Genomic DNA, 21,094 nt, shown 5'->3' with positions numbered 1-21,094 from the left:
AAAATTATTGTATGTATATTTTAAATATGTTTATACAGACACATACACATTCTTTGTTCCAGACTGATCAAATCCTTTAATAAAAATATTTACCTAGAAAGGGAAAAGGCTGTCTTTATTTGCATAATTTAGCATCTGATTGTTTTCATATTTTATGGTACTAGGTTTTGTTTATAAAATTTATATAACCACCTATCTCCTTCCCCAAGGGGACTCTTTGACCATGTATCAAAAGGAACCTTCGTTTTGAGTCTTCTGTGTAATATGTTAATTCAGTTGACAATCTCATGTTTATAAAATTCTCACATGGTTAGGGTAACTAGAAGCAGAAAGGATGTACAATATATGAAATATATTAATTACCAGAAGGCAATATGTAATTGGTTTCATTCCTATTGAGAATCAGTTGTATATAGCCAGATCTTACTCTATAGATAGTATATTAAGAACAACAGAGAAGGTGGATTATATATACCATTCTGATAAAGTCTATGTTTTTTTTCTGTCTTTTTAGCTTTCTAGCTAATTTAACTGGCTACCCATCTCTTTCTGAAACCTGCTGATCAACAGGACCTGGCTAGCTTTTAACGCTAATGTTTTGTATGTAGTCATCTAAAGTGCAATGGGCTATGAATTCTGATCCCAGTAGCAGGTTTGAATCCCATAAAATAAGATCTGCCTGCTTATGTCTGACAGTTCCCAATGAGGATGAAACTGGTCACCTACTGCCTCCTGGTGGTCAGTGTGACTGAACATACCTCCCCCCCTCATTAAGAATGGAAAAATAGATACATATCTCAATATGTTTTCTCCAAAATAGTGGCATTAAACTGTGCATGAAAGCCATTGTGCTCTCCATGTCAGTTGGGCAGTGCTGTTTAATGGAGAGGCTCTATAATCAAGTTGGCAAACCTTTAAGATAGAGGGGTAGATTTGGAATTTTGGAATGGACTGTGGATACTCACACAAAACGACTTTCATGGTAGGCAATGGCAGTCCTGAAATATCCATCCATTTACTTTTAGAAAGCAGAAAAAGGTATTGGGAGGTTAAAAAAAATCCTTTATCTCCCTCATCATCCAAAGCACTAGGCTATATTCTGTGACTAAATGCAGTTAGGTTGGAAATATTTGTAAATGTATTTCAATGTTGACAAAGAGTGTAAATCTGATTTGCTTTAACTATTTGATTTTCAGATGTTTTTAAAAATATTCAAGGTATCATGAAATACTATTGAAGAGCATGGGTTCAAAGTGAAACAGAAACTAAAAACAAACCTAGTTCATATACCCTGTAAATTTTAGCAGCATTATTCACAGTCAGTCTTGTGGACTTTGTTCATCCAAATTAATGGTTCTTTAGATTTTGTTTTGTTATCACAATTTCTGTAAGAATCTGTTTTCTGAAATAAAGATACTGTTTAAAATAGCACCTAATTTTTCCAAAGTTCTACATATTTGCAATATAAAGTTGGATGAAAAAATACATTATTTTCCTAAATGAAACTTCTGCAGATATTGATCAATGGAATAAAGTTATTGAACAATTAGGTACACCATCAGCAGATTTCATGAAAAAACTACAGCCCACTGTACGGAATTATGTAGAAAATAGGCCAAAATATCCAGGTATCAAATTTGAAGAACTATTCCCAGACTGGATATTTCCATCAGAGTCTGATCGTGACAAACTAAAAAGTAAGTTTATGTGTATATGTTTCAGTAAAGAGCTAGGATTTTGGTTCTGTTTTGCTACATTTTTGTAGAAATGTGTATTTGTCAGGTTACAAGCCAAAATCTACCATGCTAACTTGATTTTATAATAGAGATTGTTGATTTATTATTTCATTTTTTCAATTGAATCAGCCTGACGTTCCAATGAAGTAGTTTAATCTTTGAAAAACCAGGTATCAAGCTCCAAAATTAAACTCTGAAATTTAGCATTTTGAATGATAGTTTAATCGTTGAAGAAAAGTACACTACTTATTCTAGTTGATACATCTCAACCAGATGATGTAAGAAATTGTGGGCATCTGGTTTTAATTATCTGATTATATTTACAAGTATATCAGTTTCATTATCTGATATTGTGAATATCCCAAGTTCTGATATTTCTTTTTCCTTTCTATTCCTATATTAATAAAGAAACAAGAGAATAAACAAAATGTAACAGTGAAGATGCCTTTACATGTTAGATAGACAGAATTTTATCTTTCTGCATCAAAATTTAATTCCAAGACTTTTTTTTATTCCTGTTTTCTAGCAAGTCAAGCTAGAGATTTACTATCAAAAATGCTAGTAGTAGATCCAGACAAACGAATTTCAGTAGATGAAGCTTTGCGACATCCATATATCACAGTTTGGTATGATCCAGCTGAAGCGGAAGCAGTAAGTATACCAAGTCTTTTTATTTTTATGTATAAAACACTTAATAACAAATATTGCTGCCTTCTTCATGAATTTAACATTTTACTACATTTTACATAACATATAAGGAAGAGATAAATCATCTGAAGATAGCATTAATGCTAAGAATTTAAAATTCACTAAAATATTGTAATATTGGAAAGACCAATAAGAATAGTTGACACTTGCATTTCACATTGATAAGTCATTGATAAGTCATTTGCCAGGGGTTCTGCATATAGAGAGTTTACAGATAATCTTCAGTTCTCTGTTAAAAACTATTAATTCCAAAACTTCTGACAAACAGAATAACAGAGTTGGAAGGGACCTTGGAGGTCTTCTAGTCCAACCCCCTGCTTAGACAGGAAACCCTACACCACTTCAGACAAACACCACTTCAGACTTGAATTGGACTTGAAAATTTAATAAGATACCAGTTCAGATGACAACATACAGGCATATCACTACCACTACCTCAAGAACGCATCAAAATACTGTTCCCAGCTCCATAAGCAATAGTTCCATTTTTAACTGTAATATTTGCAGTTGTATTTGTCAAAAGATAAAGCAGCACTGTTTTTTTGTTTGTAGCCACCACCCCAAATCTATGATGCACAATTGGAAGAAAGAGAACATGCCATTGAAGAATGGAAAGGTAAGTAAAACTTGCAATATATTAAGGAACTTTGATAAAATATTTTGCAGATATCCCATAAGTAACTGGAATAAAGATAAAGTGAATATACCCTTGTGCGTAAATCAGTGTCTGTTCCTACTAAGCAAATTTATATTCTATTAGATCAATATTGATAGTTAAGATTGGGTTGTTTTAATTTAAATGTCATAAGTCGTTTTCATTATCAGCAATGAAAACATTTTCATCTGCAATAAAATTTAGAGCCTTAATGATTTTGTCCAAGCAAGACTTACTCTGAGAGCTCAGGCCCATATTCTATAGGTTGGAAACATGCAGAAGGGGCCTTCATTCTACAGTGGATAGACAATGGCTAAAATGATGATGATTATATATAAGCAACAAATGTATTATTGTAAATTATGTTTATATTTATTCTTTTCTTGATATGCAGAGTTAATATATAAGGAAGTAATGGATTGGGAAGAAAGAAATAAGAATGGTTTGGTAAAAGAACAGCCTTCAGGTTAGTCATTGATGTAATATAGTTTTTTTTTCTTTTACAATTTTTTAATGGTAGGATGTTTTATTCATAGTTGTTAACAAAGGATATGTATCAAAAAAGTTATATATCTTGCAATGGATAATATACACACATGACTAAAAACAAGATAAAAAGGCATATGGACAACAGACAATAGCTTTTTGATTACCAAAAAGAGGCTGTAAAGAGTTAAAGACTTTTATATGGATGGAGAGATACATTATTTCTCTTTTGAAACAATTTTACTTGGTGTAGGCTTGGTGACTGGGAATTCTGGTTTATTCAGAAATAGTTTCCTGGGGGGAAAGGGCAGATTCATTGCTCTTGATGGGAAGCTATAATTTGCTTTCTGTTTACCACTGAAATCTCTCTTAACTGCAATATATGACGGAGATGAATAAAAACACTGCCTGATTTGCACTCTAAGGGAGTCTGTTAAGTGTTATGGATATCAATTTGCATCCAGCTTTCAGAAACAAATCAAAATAGTTATTTCTATCACTTTCAGAAATGCAAAGTCTGTTAGTATCCAAGCTATTACTCGTCCTCAGTAAATCACATACCTGTATCCTGGCAGATGCCATTACTAAAGGCATTATCTGTTTGTGATGCTAAATGTGATTTTCTTGCAACATTGTAGATAGCTACAGCTTTTTGTTTTTTCTTCTCAAAATTAAGCATAGAGAATGGAACTGTTAATATGAAACTAGATCTTTGACAACATTCCTTATAGAATAAGGTTATTATTCTTATAGAATTGAAATCTGTTCTTTCCACACATCCTGCACATCACACAATCTGCCTCTTCTAGTTTTATTTACTATAAAGAAGCATTATACAGTATATGCAGGGATTGCATGCTGTGAAACTGCTAATCAGAGGATGACACCCGCTTCCTAGTTATATTTCTAGTAGGAGGAAATATGGAAAGAGGGTTTGGGAAGATTCAGGTGAAAGGGCAGTCCTGAGATATTCAAGACTGTGAATGCCATCCCTGGTCAAGAAGGTAATGCTAGGAATAATTTCAAGGGCAGTAAAGGCTAATTTTTGACAGGATGTGGATAATTTGCAAAAATAAGTAAATCTCTTTTAAAATTCATTTTTTAAAAACTTTCACAACAGATTTATTAAAAGTGCATGCGTTTCTGTATTGACTGTGTGTCTTCCCTACATTCTGCCCAGTTTTGTTACCTTAGAGACTACCTTCGAAGGGAAATTTTTTGAAATTGACATTGTTTCTCCATGCATATGTTTTTAAGTGCGCATATATCTTTATGCCACATAAAAAACCTTTGCTTTCAACCATGTCTTGCCTCAGATTTTCTTATGCTTGGTTTACTTAGCACAGATGCAGCAGTGAATAGCAATACCAGCCCTTCTCAGTCATCATCAGTCAACGACATTTCATCCATGTCAACAGAACAAACATTGGCCTCAGACACAGACAGCAGCCTTGATGCTTTGACAGGAACACTTGAAGGATGTCGGTGATCAGCTTTGAAGATTAAGATTAGCAAAGAATCTTTGCTTCTGTTGGGCCTCTATTGCTTGTAAGTTCATGGAGCCAAATAGAAAACTTCATGTTTCGCATGTTCCTCTAAAATAATGCCTGTGATTTTACTCAGTTGCAGTAAAACTGTCTGCTTAATATTGTAGAGTGAAAGCAACTTTGTATCTCAAGGCAAATGAAATATAAACATTAATATAACCTTTTCTGTTTTGATCTATATCAGGTGAGCAGTTAAAATAACAAGATCAAACAAATCCATGGGCATTCTCACAGGTTTTGTTTTTTTTTAAAAAAACATGTTTATAAAACAAATGTGTGTGCTTGAGGGGAGGGAGGGAGAGAGGGAAGGAAGGAAGGAAAGAAGGAAGGAAGGAAGATGTAAATCTTATTGAATGTATATTCTGTTTCTTAACTATTCAATTGCAGTCATATGCCATTCTTAATAATCTTGCTGGTATTCTCAATACTGTATAATATAGATGCGATTGTTTTTCTATATAGCACTCTTTTCTTGAGGCCTTTTTCTCTCCATCACCAAATAATATTGTACTCCTTCTCATAGAAGAAGCAACTTTGTGAATTTTCGCTTCACATTTTACATCTAAATGTGTTTTTGAATGTATTATTTCAGTGCTTTTCTTTGAAGAGTAGATGGGATAAGTAAAGATAAGTCTTAATACTTATCAGAGTTAGGGTTTGTTTTTAAAATAGCAACGTTGGCACCTATTTTTAAGAAGTGACTAAACACTTTAGGATCTGTATCTCCATTGCCTTTTCCTAGTATTAACATAGAGAATCTGATGTTGACATCATATTGGAACTAACTTTGAGCCTCTTAATAGATTTACCTTTAGTTGCTTTTGGTATGTTTTAAGGGACCACTACATAGCTTATAATTACTTTCAAAAATTCACATATGGGAAAAATTGAAATACATTATACAAAGTGAAAGGAATAATTTTTAGAACTAAAACACAGAGGTAAGAATTAGAAGTAATCCTTGTAACACTAACTGGGACTGGGCTTTCCATTGGTCAGCAAAGCAGTCATTAAGCAAAAGATGACATGGCTCCACCACTTCGTGACTGCAGTTCTGGTAGTCTTACTTGCATGTGTTAGACAAGGACTTCACACTCCTACTGCCCTGCCACGCTCCTCTCTGCTTCAACTCTCCTCACCCACCTCTCTGGGCTCTTTTGGCTGTCTTGCACTCCACCACTGCCGCCTATCCCTCATCGCCCATGACCTCCACCATCTTCTTTCTCCCCCTGCTGACAAGACACCCTGCAGTCATAAATGTAGGTGGCTGCCAAATGTCTGACTTTTGATCACATGATTGCATGGGTGCTGTAGCTTTGTGCTATAATTATGATTCATTCAGTAACTGTAATTTTGAATGGTCATTATGTGAGGACTACTTTAGTTATATAAGTAACATACAAAATATGTTAGGGTGGGGTTTTTTTTTTTAAAACCCAATCCTTAATGTATTTGCTTTGCTTCAATTTCTTCCAAGCTTTGAACATGAGCAAAGTTGATTTAACAGAAAAATATTTATGTGACTATGTAGGTGGACTGGCAGATGAGCATTGTGTTTTAGGGAAGGTGTGGGGAATGGAACAAAGTTGTGAATCAAAGCCAGGTGTTACAAGTTATTGTAGATTTCCAGCTGGAGGAGGGGTGATTCCCTTGGAAGAGATTGGGAAAGGCATATTGTGTATTACCGCCTTTTTCTTCGGGCACCAGCACTTTACTAGCATATGACTGGGAATAAGTCCTATTAAGTTTAATAAGTGTGATATAGGATCACAGCATAAATTCACTGTTTTTAGAAAGAACATTTTTTAGCAATAGGTTCTTCAAAACACACTATCAGAATGAGCCCCCACACTCCTGATTTCTCCAGATAGAATTTGTTATCAGGTCTTTTGACTATAAGATATTCATACAATTTTATCACTTGATAAAATTCAATTACTAAGTTGCAACTGAACATATTAATTGCTTTCCTTAAACATTCTACTTGAGATATGAGATCACATGAAATGCCCGTGAGAGCTTACATGTTAGCAATTAACAGAATAATCCATGTTCATATTTATCCTTAAATGAATATAAATATAAAGTATATGATGCATAGACACACAATCTATTATTTGCACTAGTAGGATATTTCAGAAGACAATATTAATGAGTAAAATTAAATGAAACATATCTTATTGCTAATCTTATTGCTAAAATAAACATAGGAAACAAAAGAAAGACTGAAGGTGTTTAACCATATCCAATAAAGCTTAATTCATAAAGCATTCCACCAAGCTATTTTGAAATAACTGTTTGATCCTTTCTTTTGCACAAAACCTATTCGATTTACCTGCATGAAATTTGGAAAAAGCATTTCTCATTGTAAAAGCTATCTATTTTGAAATGTAATATTGTGTCCCAAAATAATCAGTTTTCCCCTGTAGTAGTGTTCAATCACATTTAGCACATTGTAAAATGATAGATTGCTTTTGAATTCATCCCATTCTGCCAAACAACCATAAAGCCACAGTTATATTTTTTCTTATGCTGGGGAGATTAAACTCTGAAATTCACTTGGGATCAAGATCCCAATTGGTACTGTATCTAACCAAAAAGAAGACAAGGTTAGGAGTTTGACAAGACATAAATATATATTGATTGAAGTAATAACTACTAATGAAAACTCATTGCCTGTAAAAATTAGGTCCCTCATTCACAATATTAATTCATCTCCATTTTCATATACCAACATTTGCTGACCACATACAGTCATTCAACTACACAGATGTATTTCCCCCTTTTTTCCAGCAGAAGCCAGTAATTGAACATGATGGATATAGAATAAGATGAAGGGATGCCTGCAGTAAAAATGGAAAGAAAGAGAAGGAGTGGGAGCCAATTGGTTAGAGATTCAGTGGTGGGAGGAGTTACTGGACAAAGAAGGAAAGAAAAGAAAATGCAAGTTAGTTATAATTAAAATGTTTAAATTCAAGCTGATTTTCATAAAGAAAGCCAGTTGGTATAATGGTTAATGCACCAGGCTAGAAATCAGGAGACTATAAGTTCTAGTCTCAGCTTAAGCACAAAGCTAGCTGAGTGACCTTGGGCCAGCCATTTACTCTCAGCCCTAGGAAGCAGGCAGTGGTAAACCACTTCCAAAAACTTGCCAAGAAAGACTAGAGGGCACATACACAATCTTGAGACATTCAGGCTTTGTAGCATGATTCCTTCAGCTATTTGTACTTCATGCTAATTCCTTTGTTTTCGTAGCTTTTTCTATTATCAGCAAATGTAATATACTGCCACATCATTCATAGAAAATTATTTGGGGTTAGGGGGTATAGCTGAAGTTCTCTCTGTGATCAGAATTTCTCTGCAGTCTTTCTCATTCCACAGTGGAGTTGGGGAAGGTAGAGATGATTTGGGCATCTTTTCACTTGTCAAGTTGAAATGCTTGATAATACAGATTTTGCCTTTGTGTTCCTGTAAAAGAACTTTCTTCCAAAAAGAGCTTTAATCAGTTTGAAATTATGAAATAGTATAATTATTATGTAAGTTTAAATAAAACTAAATAATGTAAGGTTACATGATGTAACTCTTTTAAGAGTTTGCATTGAACTTTCAGAAGTACTGTGCAAATGATCCTGTCTTTGGACTATTTTTTGTAAATATGGGCATTCATCATCTATAGGAACACTGAATATTTAAAAAATGTCTCTGCCTCTACAATATATTGTTCAGCGGTAGTAAAAAAAATGGCATTTACACACTCAATTCTTGAAATAAGAGGAAACTATTTCTTAAGCATTGGTATAGGGATATCATCTCTTTTGGAAAAGAAAAAGAGGGGTTTAGAATTGAAATATCCATTGTTTCTATAGTATGAATGCAGAGGACTTTAAAGTTTGTACTATAATAGTTTAAGGCCAGTTGAGATTAGATAGATTAATTATCCTTCAAATTTCTATGCTTTCCATCTTGAAAAATCTCATTTGATTTTCCCTCACTTTAAAACTTTTTTTTTTTAAAGTGGTATCCTATGAAACAATTCAGCTGTTTCTGAATTCTGAAGGCATTAGAATAGTGAGAATCTTGGCTACAGCTAAACTGAGAATAATCATTGGCTAAATCCTTATTTGGAGAGAATGTGCTAAAGAAAGGGTAAAGCGTAAATGAGTGGATTATCATCTAATAGGGAACAATATTTGCTCTAATTATATGTTACCGCTTTTTCTTTTATGCATCTGAGGAGACAGAAAAATGTGGTTGTATCTACATATACTGTAGTTGCACTGGGTCAACCAGTTAAGTGCACTGCATGCATACATAAAGAGGGATAGGTAGATGCAACTTTTATAGCAGCCATAAAACATTAATACTATAATTGAGCTACTTCTCTCATATTTTGCAAAAATCATGTCATAGACTTAATAATAGTAAATATCACTGCCCCATTAATGACACACACACACATACAATTTAAGTGATAGAAACATTTAACCCCACTAGCCTAGATTTTTTCTTCTATATCGTTCCATACAGCTTTATAATAGATATAAACTGTTTGGAAGACATGGTAAATGAAGGTGGATTCAAACTTTTCTGCTATTCTAGATAATGTTCTTGTTGTAAATCAGTTGATAACATTCTTTTGAGCAATGGATATGACATTAATTCGTTAAGAAAAGCATGGACAACTCCCAAGTATGATAGGGAAGGAACAATGAATTGAACATTATGATTCAATGGCCATTTTCCATATCTTAACAAATGTTTGGCTAGCATTATATCATCACCAGGCTAGCTATAACTCTGTTCTAACATTTATTCATTGAGTTGAAAAGATAAAACTAGTCAATGTTTTAAGTATAAGGACAGAGTTCTAAGCCTGAAGCATACATTTGCACAGCTGGTTTTCTTTCTATAAAAGAATGTAAGTAGGGTGTAACATGGATAGTTTTCAATGTTTCCAAGTAGGATGGTGAATCCTACATTTCAGTAGAGTCATTTCGAACTAATTTAGATCAAATAGTATATAATTACTAAATACGTTTAGTCACCTGTAGTTTGATGTGTTCAAATCAGTTCAGTGTCACTTTTCCAGAAACTAAGTGTGTATTTGTAAATGTGCAAGTCTTTCTGTAAAAATCCTGTCATGAACTTGTCTACTATAGCATGCTCTGACATTACTGTGAAATGTTTTAATGGGCATAATGTGTGTACTTCCTGTACTTAACTGCTCACCTGAAAAAAAGGAGAATGAAGCAAATTGGCTACTAAATGTTCAATTTCTGTCCTCTACATATTATTTTAAATATACTGAGTAGCTGAATGGCATTGCAGAGATAGAATGGTTTTACAAGTTATTTTTCTATGTGCCCCCTTCTTTGTTCAAAAACATTAGAGTCTGGATTGTTTGGAAAGTGCTTTAAGGAAATGAGTTTACACAAACTTGCATATTTATGATGAAATTATATGAAGAGAGGCACGTGTCTGCAGGTCATTTTTTTTAAAAAAGCCAAAAGGTACATTTCATGATGCAGCCACAAAGGAAGCAAAAAGCGTATATTACTAGAAAAATGGATGAAATGGCCTTTTATTAATACTGCAGCACAGTTTAAAAGTGAAGGCAGAAGTCAGTAGTGCTTCCTGCTGCTTCCAATAATGAGTGCCAAAGGCTTAAAGAAAGTTGAATAATGCTGTTTTAGTTTACATTAAGTTGCCAGAAATTCAGACTACATTAATTAAATGTAATTATAAGGGAATATTTATGCATCCAAATGTTTACTTTTCAGATGACTTCAGTGTCTGTTTACATTATGGTTCAGAGTTGGTTTAAAAACTGTTAACACCTGCACCTTCACTGATCCATTCTATCTAAAACTTTTTCTGCAACACGGTATGCTGAAGTCTTTTGTTGCTGTTACATCATGTTTACATGATTTTTTTAATTAGAAAAAACATACATTTAGAGAGAAGGGCTTAGATCATATTTCTAATTTAGGCCTGGATGTGCCCAGTGTGCCTTGACTCTCTTTTTCTTTTGAATGGCAGATCACAGGTCATATCACAAATATGTTTTTGAAACTCTGTTAGCTTCACAAGATGCTTGTCAACTGCTGGACTTGGGAAATTATTTTGAAAGCTCCTTTGATGTATGGAATTAAGTATAAGGTTTGTTGGATTAAGGCTAAAGTAATAGGATACAATAGTATTGATCTGTATTTTTTGGGCCATTATGTAGCACTCCATGAATTGGGGAAAAATTCATGTGTACAGTCCACAAATTTGTGCTAAGCTGTACTGCAAGTTGCTAAGTTCATGATGTCTGAATCTCAGAGATTCTGAGTTCCAAAAAATTGGTGACCCTTTTAGTTTGAGAATTACTTGCTGGATAAATTCCTAAAATGGCCAAATATTTTTTTTCCAAGTGCAGATACATTTTGCAGTAATGAGGTCTATGTATAATAGTTGAACTGCAAAATCCAAGAAGTGAAGAAATGTATACTAAGAACCTTGATTAAATTTTATGAATCTAAAATCAATAGTGCCTGTAAAGCTGGTTGAAGTTGTGATGTATAAAACTAATCAGGGCATATAAATTTAGTAATTCTGTTGGAGCGGAATTTCTTCCTGGTGATGAATGTATTTGTAGAACTTAATTGAAGCTCATGTATGTTTCACAGACTCCCAGGTCTAGTACTTGAGCCCCAAGTTAATTTTTCTCAGAAGACTCCCTGATTTTTTACGTCTTTCTTCCATTATGTATACTTCTGAGATCATATTTTATATGTTGGGACATGAAAATTTGCCAAATATTTAAATAATTTGCTTAGAATCTTTTTTAATGCCATTATGTAACAAATCTCATGTTATATGCACTGTGCATGATAAGAACTTTGTATTGAAGAATTGCAAGCCATCTACTCCTTATATGTACAAAAATCATTCTCATTTTTGAATTATAAAATTATATTTTATTTTTATAATTGTAATTCTGATTGTGAATTTCACTGCCACTAACTCATTGTGGATATTGTAGATAAGCTTGGGTCCTATATTTCAATACTTACACAATTTTTAAAAAATAAAGTAATGCCTTGGAAGTAGTAACATTTAATTAAACCCCAAGTTTAATTGGTTCTAAAATTAAGAAATGAATTCTTTCAAAAACCAAGAAATAAATGTTTAAAATGAGTTTAAGATTTACATTGTGTTATTTAAAATATTAATGTTCATGTCATGCTTCTGTTCAATTTTTGCACTCCAGTAATTTTTTAAAAAAAATTAAGCATGTTAATTCTTCTCAGTATCTTCATGGCTCCTGTCTTTATTGGTAAATCATTTATAAAATTTTGCATACTACAGTTGAGGTCGATGCAGTCCAACACAACTATAGCCCCAATTCTTACAGATACGTGTGCATAAAAGTAACATTTCCTTATTTTCAGAATTTATATATAGTTGCACATATAGGTGGTCCTCATTTAACAACTGCACATTCAGTGACTGATCAAACTTATGATGGCCTGATTAGTCGTCAGCGCAGCATTTCTGTGGTAACATGATCATGATCTGGGTGTTAGCACTCATAATTGCAGCATCATGTCATGTGATTGCAATTTTTGAATTTCCCTGTTGACTTCTCACAAGCAAAGTCAGTGGGAAAGCCTGCAGGAAGTCATGGTCACATGACTTAACAAATAAATTTGTTAACAAATAAATTTTCTTGGCATATCTATTTTCCACTAACTTTAGTGTGAAAATTACTAAGTTTGCATTTTTTCATTATGACTTCAGAATTACGGCCTAAGAGTGGAGCAATAACTTTAAAAATCCATATATTTAAAGTTCTGTGAGTGAAGTATTCATTATCCCCCCCCCCCAAATCAATTTGCACTTAAACATTGATTAAATTGATTTCAGAGAGACCTAAGAGTACCTTTCTGGTTAGATTTAAAGACACCAGTATTAGTATTTATAATATAAACATAGTGCACTATAATACTATATATAATTACGTTATTTACAGTGTACTTTAAACATGTCTCTGTGTATGCACCCTCTCTCACACACATACATGCACAAACAAAACTTGTTAAGAAAATCCTAAAGGTGTAAAGGTTTGTCCTGTCCAGTCGTATCTAACTCTAGAGGGCTCATCTTTGTTTCTTAGTTGAGAGAACTGGCGTTATCTGAAGATATTTCCATGATCATGTGATTAGCATGACTACGCTGAGGCACAAGGAATGCTGTTGCCTTCTCACCAAAGTGGTACCTGTTTATCTAATTGCATTTGCATGCTGTTGAACCGTTAGGAGGGCAGGAGCTGAGGCAAGTAACAGGAGCTTACCCTGTAAAGCAGCACTCTGTCCTCAAACCCAGGCTATCAACTTTCCAGCTCAGAAGCTTGGTATCTTTAACCTCTGAGCCATTATCGTACTAATAATGTTGCTGTCTTAATTAAGAGAAATGACTTTGCTCATAGGACCCTACTTTTGCATGCTTAGAGAGCATGAGAGTATATCTCATAATGGGAAACTACACTATACTTTTATATAGAAACAGGTAAGTAAAACATGCACAATATTTTAATGTTTAGGTGAGATTTCTCAACAGGAAATAATTGGTGGGAAGTGGAACCAAAGTGAATTCTGGTAAGTTCAAAAGGATTAAACAAAACTCAACTTTTGGCAAGGATGTCACATTTTAAACTGGATTCCCACCCCCACCCCCATAATCTTGTCACATTGAATTCTATTCAATTTTTAAGCCACTATAAAAATTAAATGTTGATGAAATATGCATACAATCTCTTGTTCACTGATCCTTGTCTCTTGAAATAAATATCTTTTATTGTTGGAATGGGTGGGGATCGTACAATTATTTTCTATTTTATTTACATTTGTGCCCCTTATTCCATTTCTAAAGAAATTAAAGCGGACTAAAGCATTCTGTTAGAATTGGGAATGTTTTGAGAATAATTCAAAAAAGGTGCTTCAGAACCTGCAAAATGTTCACTCTACAGTAAAGTGTTGCTATACTTTTTCAGGTTTCTGCACAAGTCTGAGAAAAGGTTCTGCAGGTTTAATGGGTCTGCTACGGCTTATTAAAACAGTCACATCATTTTGCAATGTCTCACGGAATCTTGAAAAACTGGGACTATTTTAAAGCAGTATTGCAGTCACATGTTCCAAATTATCTCCTCTGAATAATTTTTAAAACACATCCCCTACAAAATATAAATCAATTTAGAACCTTGTTTAGAACAGCAGCCCCTAAAATAATAACCAGTCTAACTTGTAACCTTTTCTAAGAACAAAGTGGGGCTAAGTGCAAAATCAAAGACAATGCATGCTAATGCTTGGAAATGAAGCACCTGGGAAATCATGTTGTGTTTTAAGAGAGTCCCTCAATAATATTTTAGGGCATAGAAAATTCATGAAGAAGGTGTTTTTGTCAGTCAGTTGGCCTCTAAACTAGCTAGGGATGAAAGGTTAAAATCAAGCTTAGCTGCTCCTGCATTCTTGCACTACTTGAAGCTTCTGTATAATTTTTAAAAGCACCTCATTTACAGCACATTGCAGGAGTCTCATGTAACTTAACAGAAGTATAGATAATGACGAGCAGATCCAGCATTCAGCAACAGCAGAAACTATATTTAATAATACAATGCACTTCTTGCTGTAATCTATTTATTAATCAGACTTACATAGACACTCATCTCACAGAAACGTCTCCAGATGATGTAGAATAGTAAAAAAAGAATACATATATAAAAACTGGCATTTAAAAACAGGAAAATCAGCATTAAAAATGGATGTAATTAAAACAAAATCTATACAAACCTCAAACAGATTGCACCAAATAGCTATCTGTTGAGGTTATGAAGGTTAACAAACACCTGGTGGTGTGGTTATTGATTAGGGACATCTTTTTAAATTTAAAATATTTGTATTTTATCATGACATGCATCTCCATGATTTCAAGGAATGCACTGTTTGATCTACATATTTTAATGCATTTACAGATTCCAAAGTACATTGTTGGCCTGAAGCTACAGAAAGAAACTTCAAAAATAAATATTTTTCATAATGTTCATTAAAATTAAACATCTCTATTTCAAATAATAATAGAAAAAGAGAACATTTCTTTTTCTTCCTCTTTTTGTTGCTATGCCAAGATTTCCTATTACAAAGATATCTACAGAACACTAAACAAGAAGCTGATGGACTTTATTACAAAATGGAAAATTCTTCTGGAAAAATAGGCTCATTCAAAATTTCCTCATGATTGTATAATGACTCCTACGTGTGAGCCTCAGTGACTTGAACCCTGACATTTCTTAAGACATTTACCAAGATCCAAAATATGTAACCCACTAGATGCCATAACTATAAAAATGCATGGTTAGAGGGGAAATATTCTCTTTTACGCACAAAAAAGCAGCCAAACTGTCCAAGTCCTTTTCAGCAAAACTATGACTGATTGAATCTTGTGTATTAAATCAGCTAAATTGTATAAATTTGAGGATCCCTCCCGTTAAAACATTTGAGGTAACTTTCAGTACTAGAATAAAAGAAAATACGTTAGTAGACATATTTCTGAATTTAACAGATTTCTCACTAACAACAACTCCTCCTCCTCTCCCCCTCCCCTCTGCTCTTCTCCTCCTCCTCTTCCTTCTCTCTCCCTCCCCTCCGCTCTTCTTCTTCTTCTTCCTCTTCCTCTTCCTCTTCCTCTTCTTCTTCTTCTTCTTCTCCTCCTCCTCCTCCTCCTCCTCCTCCTCCTCCTCCCTTCTTCTTCTCTGTCGTCTCCTCTTCCTTCTCCTCCTCCTCCTCCTCCTCCTCCTCCTCCTCCTCCTCCTCCTCCTCCTCCTCCTCCTCCTCCTCCTCCTCCTCCTCCTCCTCTGTTTTGGTTTCCCTGATCTATTGTTACTTTCACATAGGTGCTTTTATCTTTTTGAATGGAAGTCAGATCACATATAATTATATTCTATCAATAATTGTAACAACACATTTGAATCTTGAGAGATGTTTCGATTCATTGCAGGATCCCAAACTGGATTTCCTAATTCAAAACAACTCTCATTCTTTCTTTCTTTTTTTTCCTGTTGCAGTGCTATAGAATTTTTTTTCCTACTCTTAACGAATCTATACTCCAGATTTTTCTTCTTTTCTTAATCATTCCAGGCCCGGTTTTAAAAATGTAATTCTCCAACCTTTCAAACAAAAACTTACTAAACGTTTAGTATTTTTAAAAATGCAACAAAAAAGAACTTTATTTGTATTTTTAGCTTTAAGTACTTGGATAATGAGTACATGTGTAGGTTTTTTTTCTTCAGATGAAGTTAGGATTAGACGGCATCTAAAAACTTTGAGTAATTTGCTCCGGCAGCTTTTCTTCACTTGTCAGTGTTCCAAAAGTACAAAAAAACTCTTCCATTTCTCTCTGAAGAGTTTCATTTTTCCTCTCTGCATCCTTGCGTGCCCTCTCTGCATTGCATATTTTAATTTCCATCAAACAATGCCACTGCCGTTGCTGATTCAATTTTGAATGTAGATTCTTAACCTCTATGTCCCTTTCTTTATTCTGTTGCTCCAGGCTGTTGGCATAAAAAACAGTGTGGTTTTGCATTTTACAAGTGCTTCATTTCCCTGGCTTTATCCTGAGTTATGTTCATTTCAAAAGTAGAAATACTTGAAAGGTTTTATTCTAAATTCTCAGGAATATAAATCAAGAGCCACAAGGTAAAGAAGGATGCTTGTAATAATTTGGTCTAAAAAGTAACGTTTCAGACTATAATCACAATTTTGTCTCCTTTATCACTATCATGTGTTGAAACCACTACTTTCACTTATCCACAGGAAGAAAATGAATCTGACACTAGTAGCCTTAACATTATACCAACAATTAGAAGACTTGTAGTTCGATAAAGTGGCAGTAAAAAAAACCAAAACTTCCCTGTGAAATGTGAGTTGGGTTGATCGTTCAATACATGCAAATGATACGTGATTTATTTTTCTGTTTGCAGCTTGCTGTTTACCATGCAAAGTGCAATCATATTAACTGGTCTTCCAAAATGCATTGCTAGAAGTACGTATATAAAGTATGGGACAAATATTGGTAGATTTTAATTTAATTTATCATCATTCGTTTCAACCAATCTATAAATTTTCTGGTAAACTAATATTTCCGCTGCATTTCCGACAACAGCCACACAAACCATCCAAAGGCATGTTATTGTATGCTGTCTAGAATTGCTTTGTGCGAGATGGGCAGCCATATAAATTTGATAAACAAATAAATACAGTAAACCAAGCCCCAGTTTTTGACATATTGTGGACTTGAATATTTACCTTAAAATAATAGCTTCATATTCTGCCCTCTGTTGGGCCATCTGCTTCTCTAGATGGGCAAAGTGGCACCGCAAGAAGCTTTGACACGTGGAAACGTCCTTGCGTGAAATGGAGCATTCGTTACGGTTGTTCATCTTGCCTTGTTCCGAGCTGTTGACAATCCCTTAAATGTTTGTTGTCGTCTTATTAGCCCCTGGAAATTCTTATTTATGCTTATGCCTGGTTTAAAAAAGCAACAACCTGAAACCTCAGTTTTAATCCAAGCTTCGTATTATCTAGGTAATTATTTGATTAGATCTCAGCAATATTGTTGATAATCTTTAAGCTCATTTGAAAAGTGCAAGCAGCTTTCTTCTAGGTGAGAAGTAGCGTTTAATTTTGCCCGCTTCCTGGTTTAACGCTGGACCTGGAGGTCTTATCCCAGCTGCAACTGTCTGAAGCTTCTCAGATGCTTGGAAATAATAATCCACTTTTATGGGATCCTGGATCTTGTTTCCTCTCCTGACTTTGTTCTGGATAAGGAATGGGAAACACCTCACATTGCCACGCTTCCCATGTCCTCTTGCAATAAGGGCTTACGTCTATTGCCACCACCCTTTTATTACACTCCCTGTTTTCTCATATGCAGCGTGACCAACTTTGGTGGGTGGAACTCTCTTCAATGAATTGTTACTTACTTACTGTTCAGATATCTGCCAAGCTATTCTTGGCTGTGAAGCAGCAGCAGCACAGCTGGAGTGTACAAATTCCTCTGTGCCTTTTGTATAGACAATAGAAATATATTCAGCCTCCTTTAGATATACTGGTTTAACAACCTAAATAATTGGGGGGTGGGGGGAAAGGATAGTGGTGCCAGTTCCAATGGCTGATATCAGCATAACATTCCTAACCTCCTGTGCCAACATTAAATGTCAAGTCCCACCAGGTTAGCTGAGATGATATTTTTTTTTGTGGATTACAATTAAAGGGCATTAGGATAGGGAAAGCAAGATAAGATAGGATTAAGTTTTCTTCCGCTCCAACTTTATTAAGTTGTTGGCAATGCTGAAGAATCAGTTCACACAACTCATCTGTTTAATACCAAGTAATAAAAATAAAGTACCTTGATATGTGCTTTTTCAAACTCAAGAAATACCTGTTACTGTTCCATGGCTGCCTGTTTGCCATCTGTGTTTTGCTCATTTAAGCAAATGGCTTTTCTTGAAGTAAGAGGTTTATAAACTAATAGGAATATTATGGCAAATCATTGACTGTTCTTTCCTTCCCCACTGGAACAAAACGGGAGAATCTTATACCAGCCATTGAAGAATTGAAACTAGAAAAATGTTAAGTGTTCTCCTATTTTTACTTTTCAGCAAATATTTTCCAGCTCCAGTGTAAACTTCACTTTGGCTGATATTTGTGTACGTGTGCACAAATTCCTATTGTGCAGAGAGATGTACACACAGACAGGTATGTGTAACATAAATGTAACCATTTGTATTAATGCATCAGTACCTGATTCAGCTTATTTGGGTATTGTGCTTTTTTTTGGAGCCTGAAAGATGCAAAAAAGGTGGAATCTGAAATGAATTCTGTGTCCTGAAGCCACACATCAAACAATCATGGTTTGTTCCAGCAGTGAGGCTGTTCTGTTATTATCTTCCCCTTGTTGTCTTATGTACAATGATGGTGAATTTTATCCACTGAATTTTGAAACTGACCTTGATAAATAATGCAAATGTGCAATATGTCAATTTTGAACCAAGCAGAACAGGAGACCTTCTGGCAACTGCAATATTTGGGGTATTGGGAAATAGAACCATATTATCCACATAAAAGAACAAGATTGAACATATTCTAGAGTTGTACATAAAATCACCATACTGGAACAACTCTGTGTTACATTTTGCAGTTAATTTTATAGAAATGAAAAGATGAGGATGTTCCTTGAAACATCATGTGCAATTTACTGACATTTTCAGTTATTTAATTTTACTTTCAGCTATTTACAATTTTACTGTCTTCCATCCTCTATTCATAATCAAACCCACATAGTGTGGAAAAAGACACTGCAAATATTTTTTTCTAAGTTGTTTGTAAGATTCTGCCTGTGATTTGTTTTTGAAGTGCAGGAAGAGATGTATGATTTTAAAATGATATTGCAGTACGGTTTATTGGCATCTTTGATCTCTTTAAAAGTAACAGAGTAGGTTTGGATGCCAGATTCATCAGGGATCTAGTTATTTTTCAAGAGATGTTTGAGAATTTCCCAATCAGTCTGGCAAGTAAACCTCACATAAATCCCAATGACCTCTTGAATTGAGAGATGATGAGGAAATTGCCCCCTGGTACCCTTTTTCTACTCACCAGGCTGAAGACTCTTGATTTATTGGGGAGCTCATGAGATGATGGAGCAAAAAGTGAATGATTGAACACTGATGGTAAAAGATAAGAAATGAAGATTGAGTAGAAGTATGAGTTTAAGTTCATGCCTGCACTGTAGTGAGGAACAAATAATTGTCTGCTCTCAATTAAATAATTGAATATTGTCTTTTTTTAAGATGGCCCATACCATTTTTGGTAAGAGTGGATGAAGTATTTTTATATCTTTCTAAGCTGCCTTGAGTTGCCATGTGCGAGTAGGCGGCAATATAAATTGTCTATAAACAAACAAACAAACAAACAAACAAATTGCTGCTGTTAACTAGACATTTTGCCTTTGGAGACTAAGTGGAAATGTTAGTTGATACAGAATGTGACAGCCCATTTAAAGACCCGTGGTGATACAATGTTTAGAATGCAGTACTGCAGGGCTAACTCACTGCTCACTCCAGGAATTCAATCCTGACCGGCTCAAGGTTGACTCAGCGTTCCATCCTTCTGAGGTCAGTAAAATGAGGACCCAGATTTTTGGGGGCAATATGCTGACTCTGTAAACTTCTTAGAGTGGACTATAAAGCACTGTGAAGCAGTATATAAGTCTAAGTGCTAATGCTATTTACACATGAATGAGAAACACTTCAGTAGAGTGCCCCCTGAACTAAGGGTGTTGCCAATAATTTTCTGAGTTCAGAGCAAAATGCTGTTTTTGACCTTTAAAGCACTATCTGGCATAACCCTTCTGTATTGTTGGGACCATGGTTTCCAACTGATCTGTCCATCCTGTGTGTTCAAACTCAGACAGAGTATTTTAATTCTTTCTCCCAAGGAAGGGGTAGGCAAGGGTTCTTGGGGCAGACCCCATTTCTATGAAATAGTCTTCCTTCTGAATTTTGGATAGCTCCCATATTGGTAGCATTTAGGAAGGCCATGAAAATTGTCCTTAACTATTGGGCTTGCAGCGGGTTAAATTGTTTCCTCTTGCTACTTAAATGTTTATGTGTAATGTGTATGTTTTGTGGGTGCTTTTGTGGGTGTTTATTGCACATTTGTGTCTCTGTTGTCTCCTGGCAACTGTCTGGACAAATCCCTGCAGTTTTCTTAGCAAGATTTCAAAAGCAATGTGCCATTGTCTGTTTCCTAGGGCTGAGAGAAAGTGACTGGCCCAAGGTCACCCAAATGGCTTCACACCAAAGATAGAACTAGAACTCACAATCTCCTGGTTTCTAACCAGATGTCTTAGCAACTACACCAAAT

General features: G+C 34.7%; 1 protein-coding gene across 1 annotated transcript in view; it reads left to right on the top strand.

Moving 5' to 3' along the window:
* Positions 1 to 12,198, top strand: part of MAPK9 (mitogen-activated protein kinase 9) — a 39,650-nt gene extending 27,452 nt beyond the window's left edge. The window contains 5 exon segments of the mRNA XM_032210168.1: positions 1,515 to 1,697; positions 2,263 to 2,387; positions 2,997 to 3,060; positions 3,494 to 3,565; positions 4,932 to 12,198. Of these exon segments, the coding sequence (XP_032066059.1) occupies positions 1,515 to 1,697; positions 2,263 to 2,387; positions 2,997 to 3,060; positions 3,494 to 3,565; positions 4,932 to 5,074 (587 nt within the window). The 3' untranslated portion in view covers positions 5,075 to 12,198.
* Positions 12,199 to 21,094: the final 8,896 nt, after the last annotated feature.

The sequence above is a fragment of the Thamnophis elegans genome, chromosome 2 (genome assembly GCF_009769535.1).
Source record: "Thamnophis elegans isolate rThaEle1 chromosome 2, rThaEle1.pri, whole genome shotgun sequence".
Lineage (NCBI taxonomy): Eukaryota > Metazoa > Chordata > Lepidosauria > Squamata > Colubridae > Thamnophis > Thamnophis elegans.
This window is presented reverse-complemented; position numbering and strand designations above follow the sequence as displayed.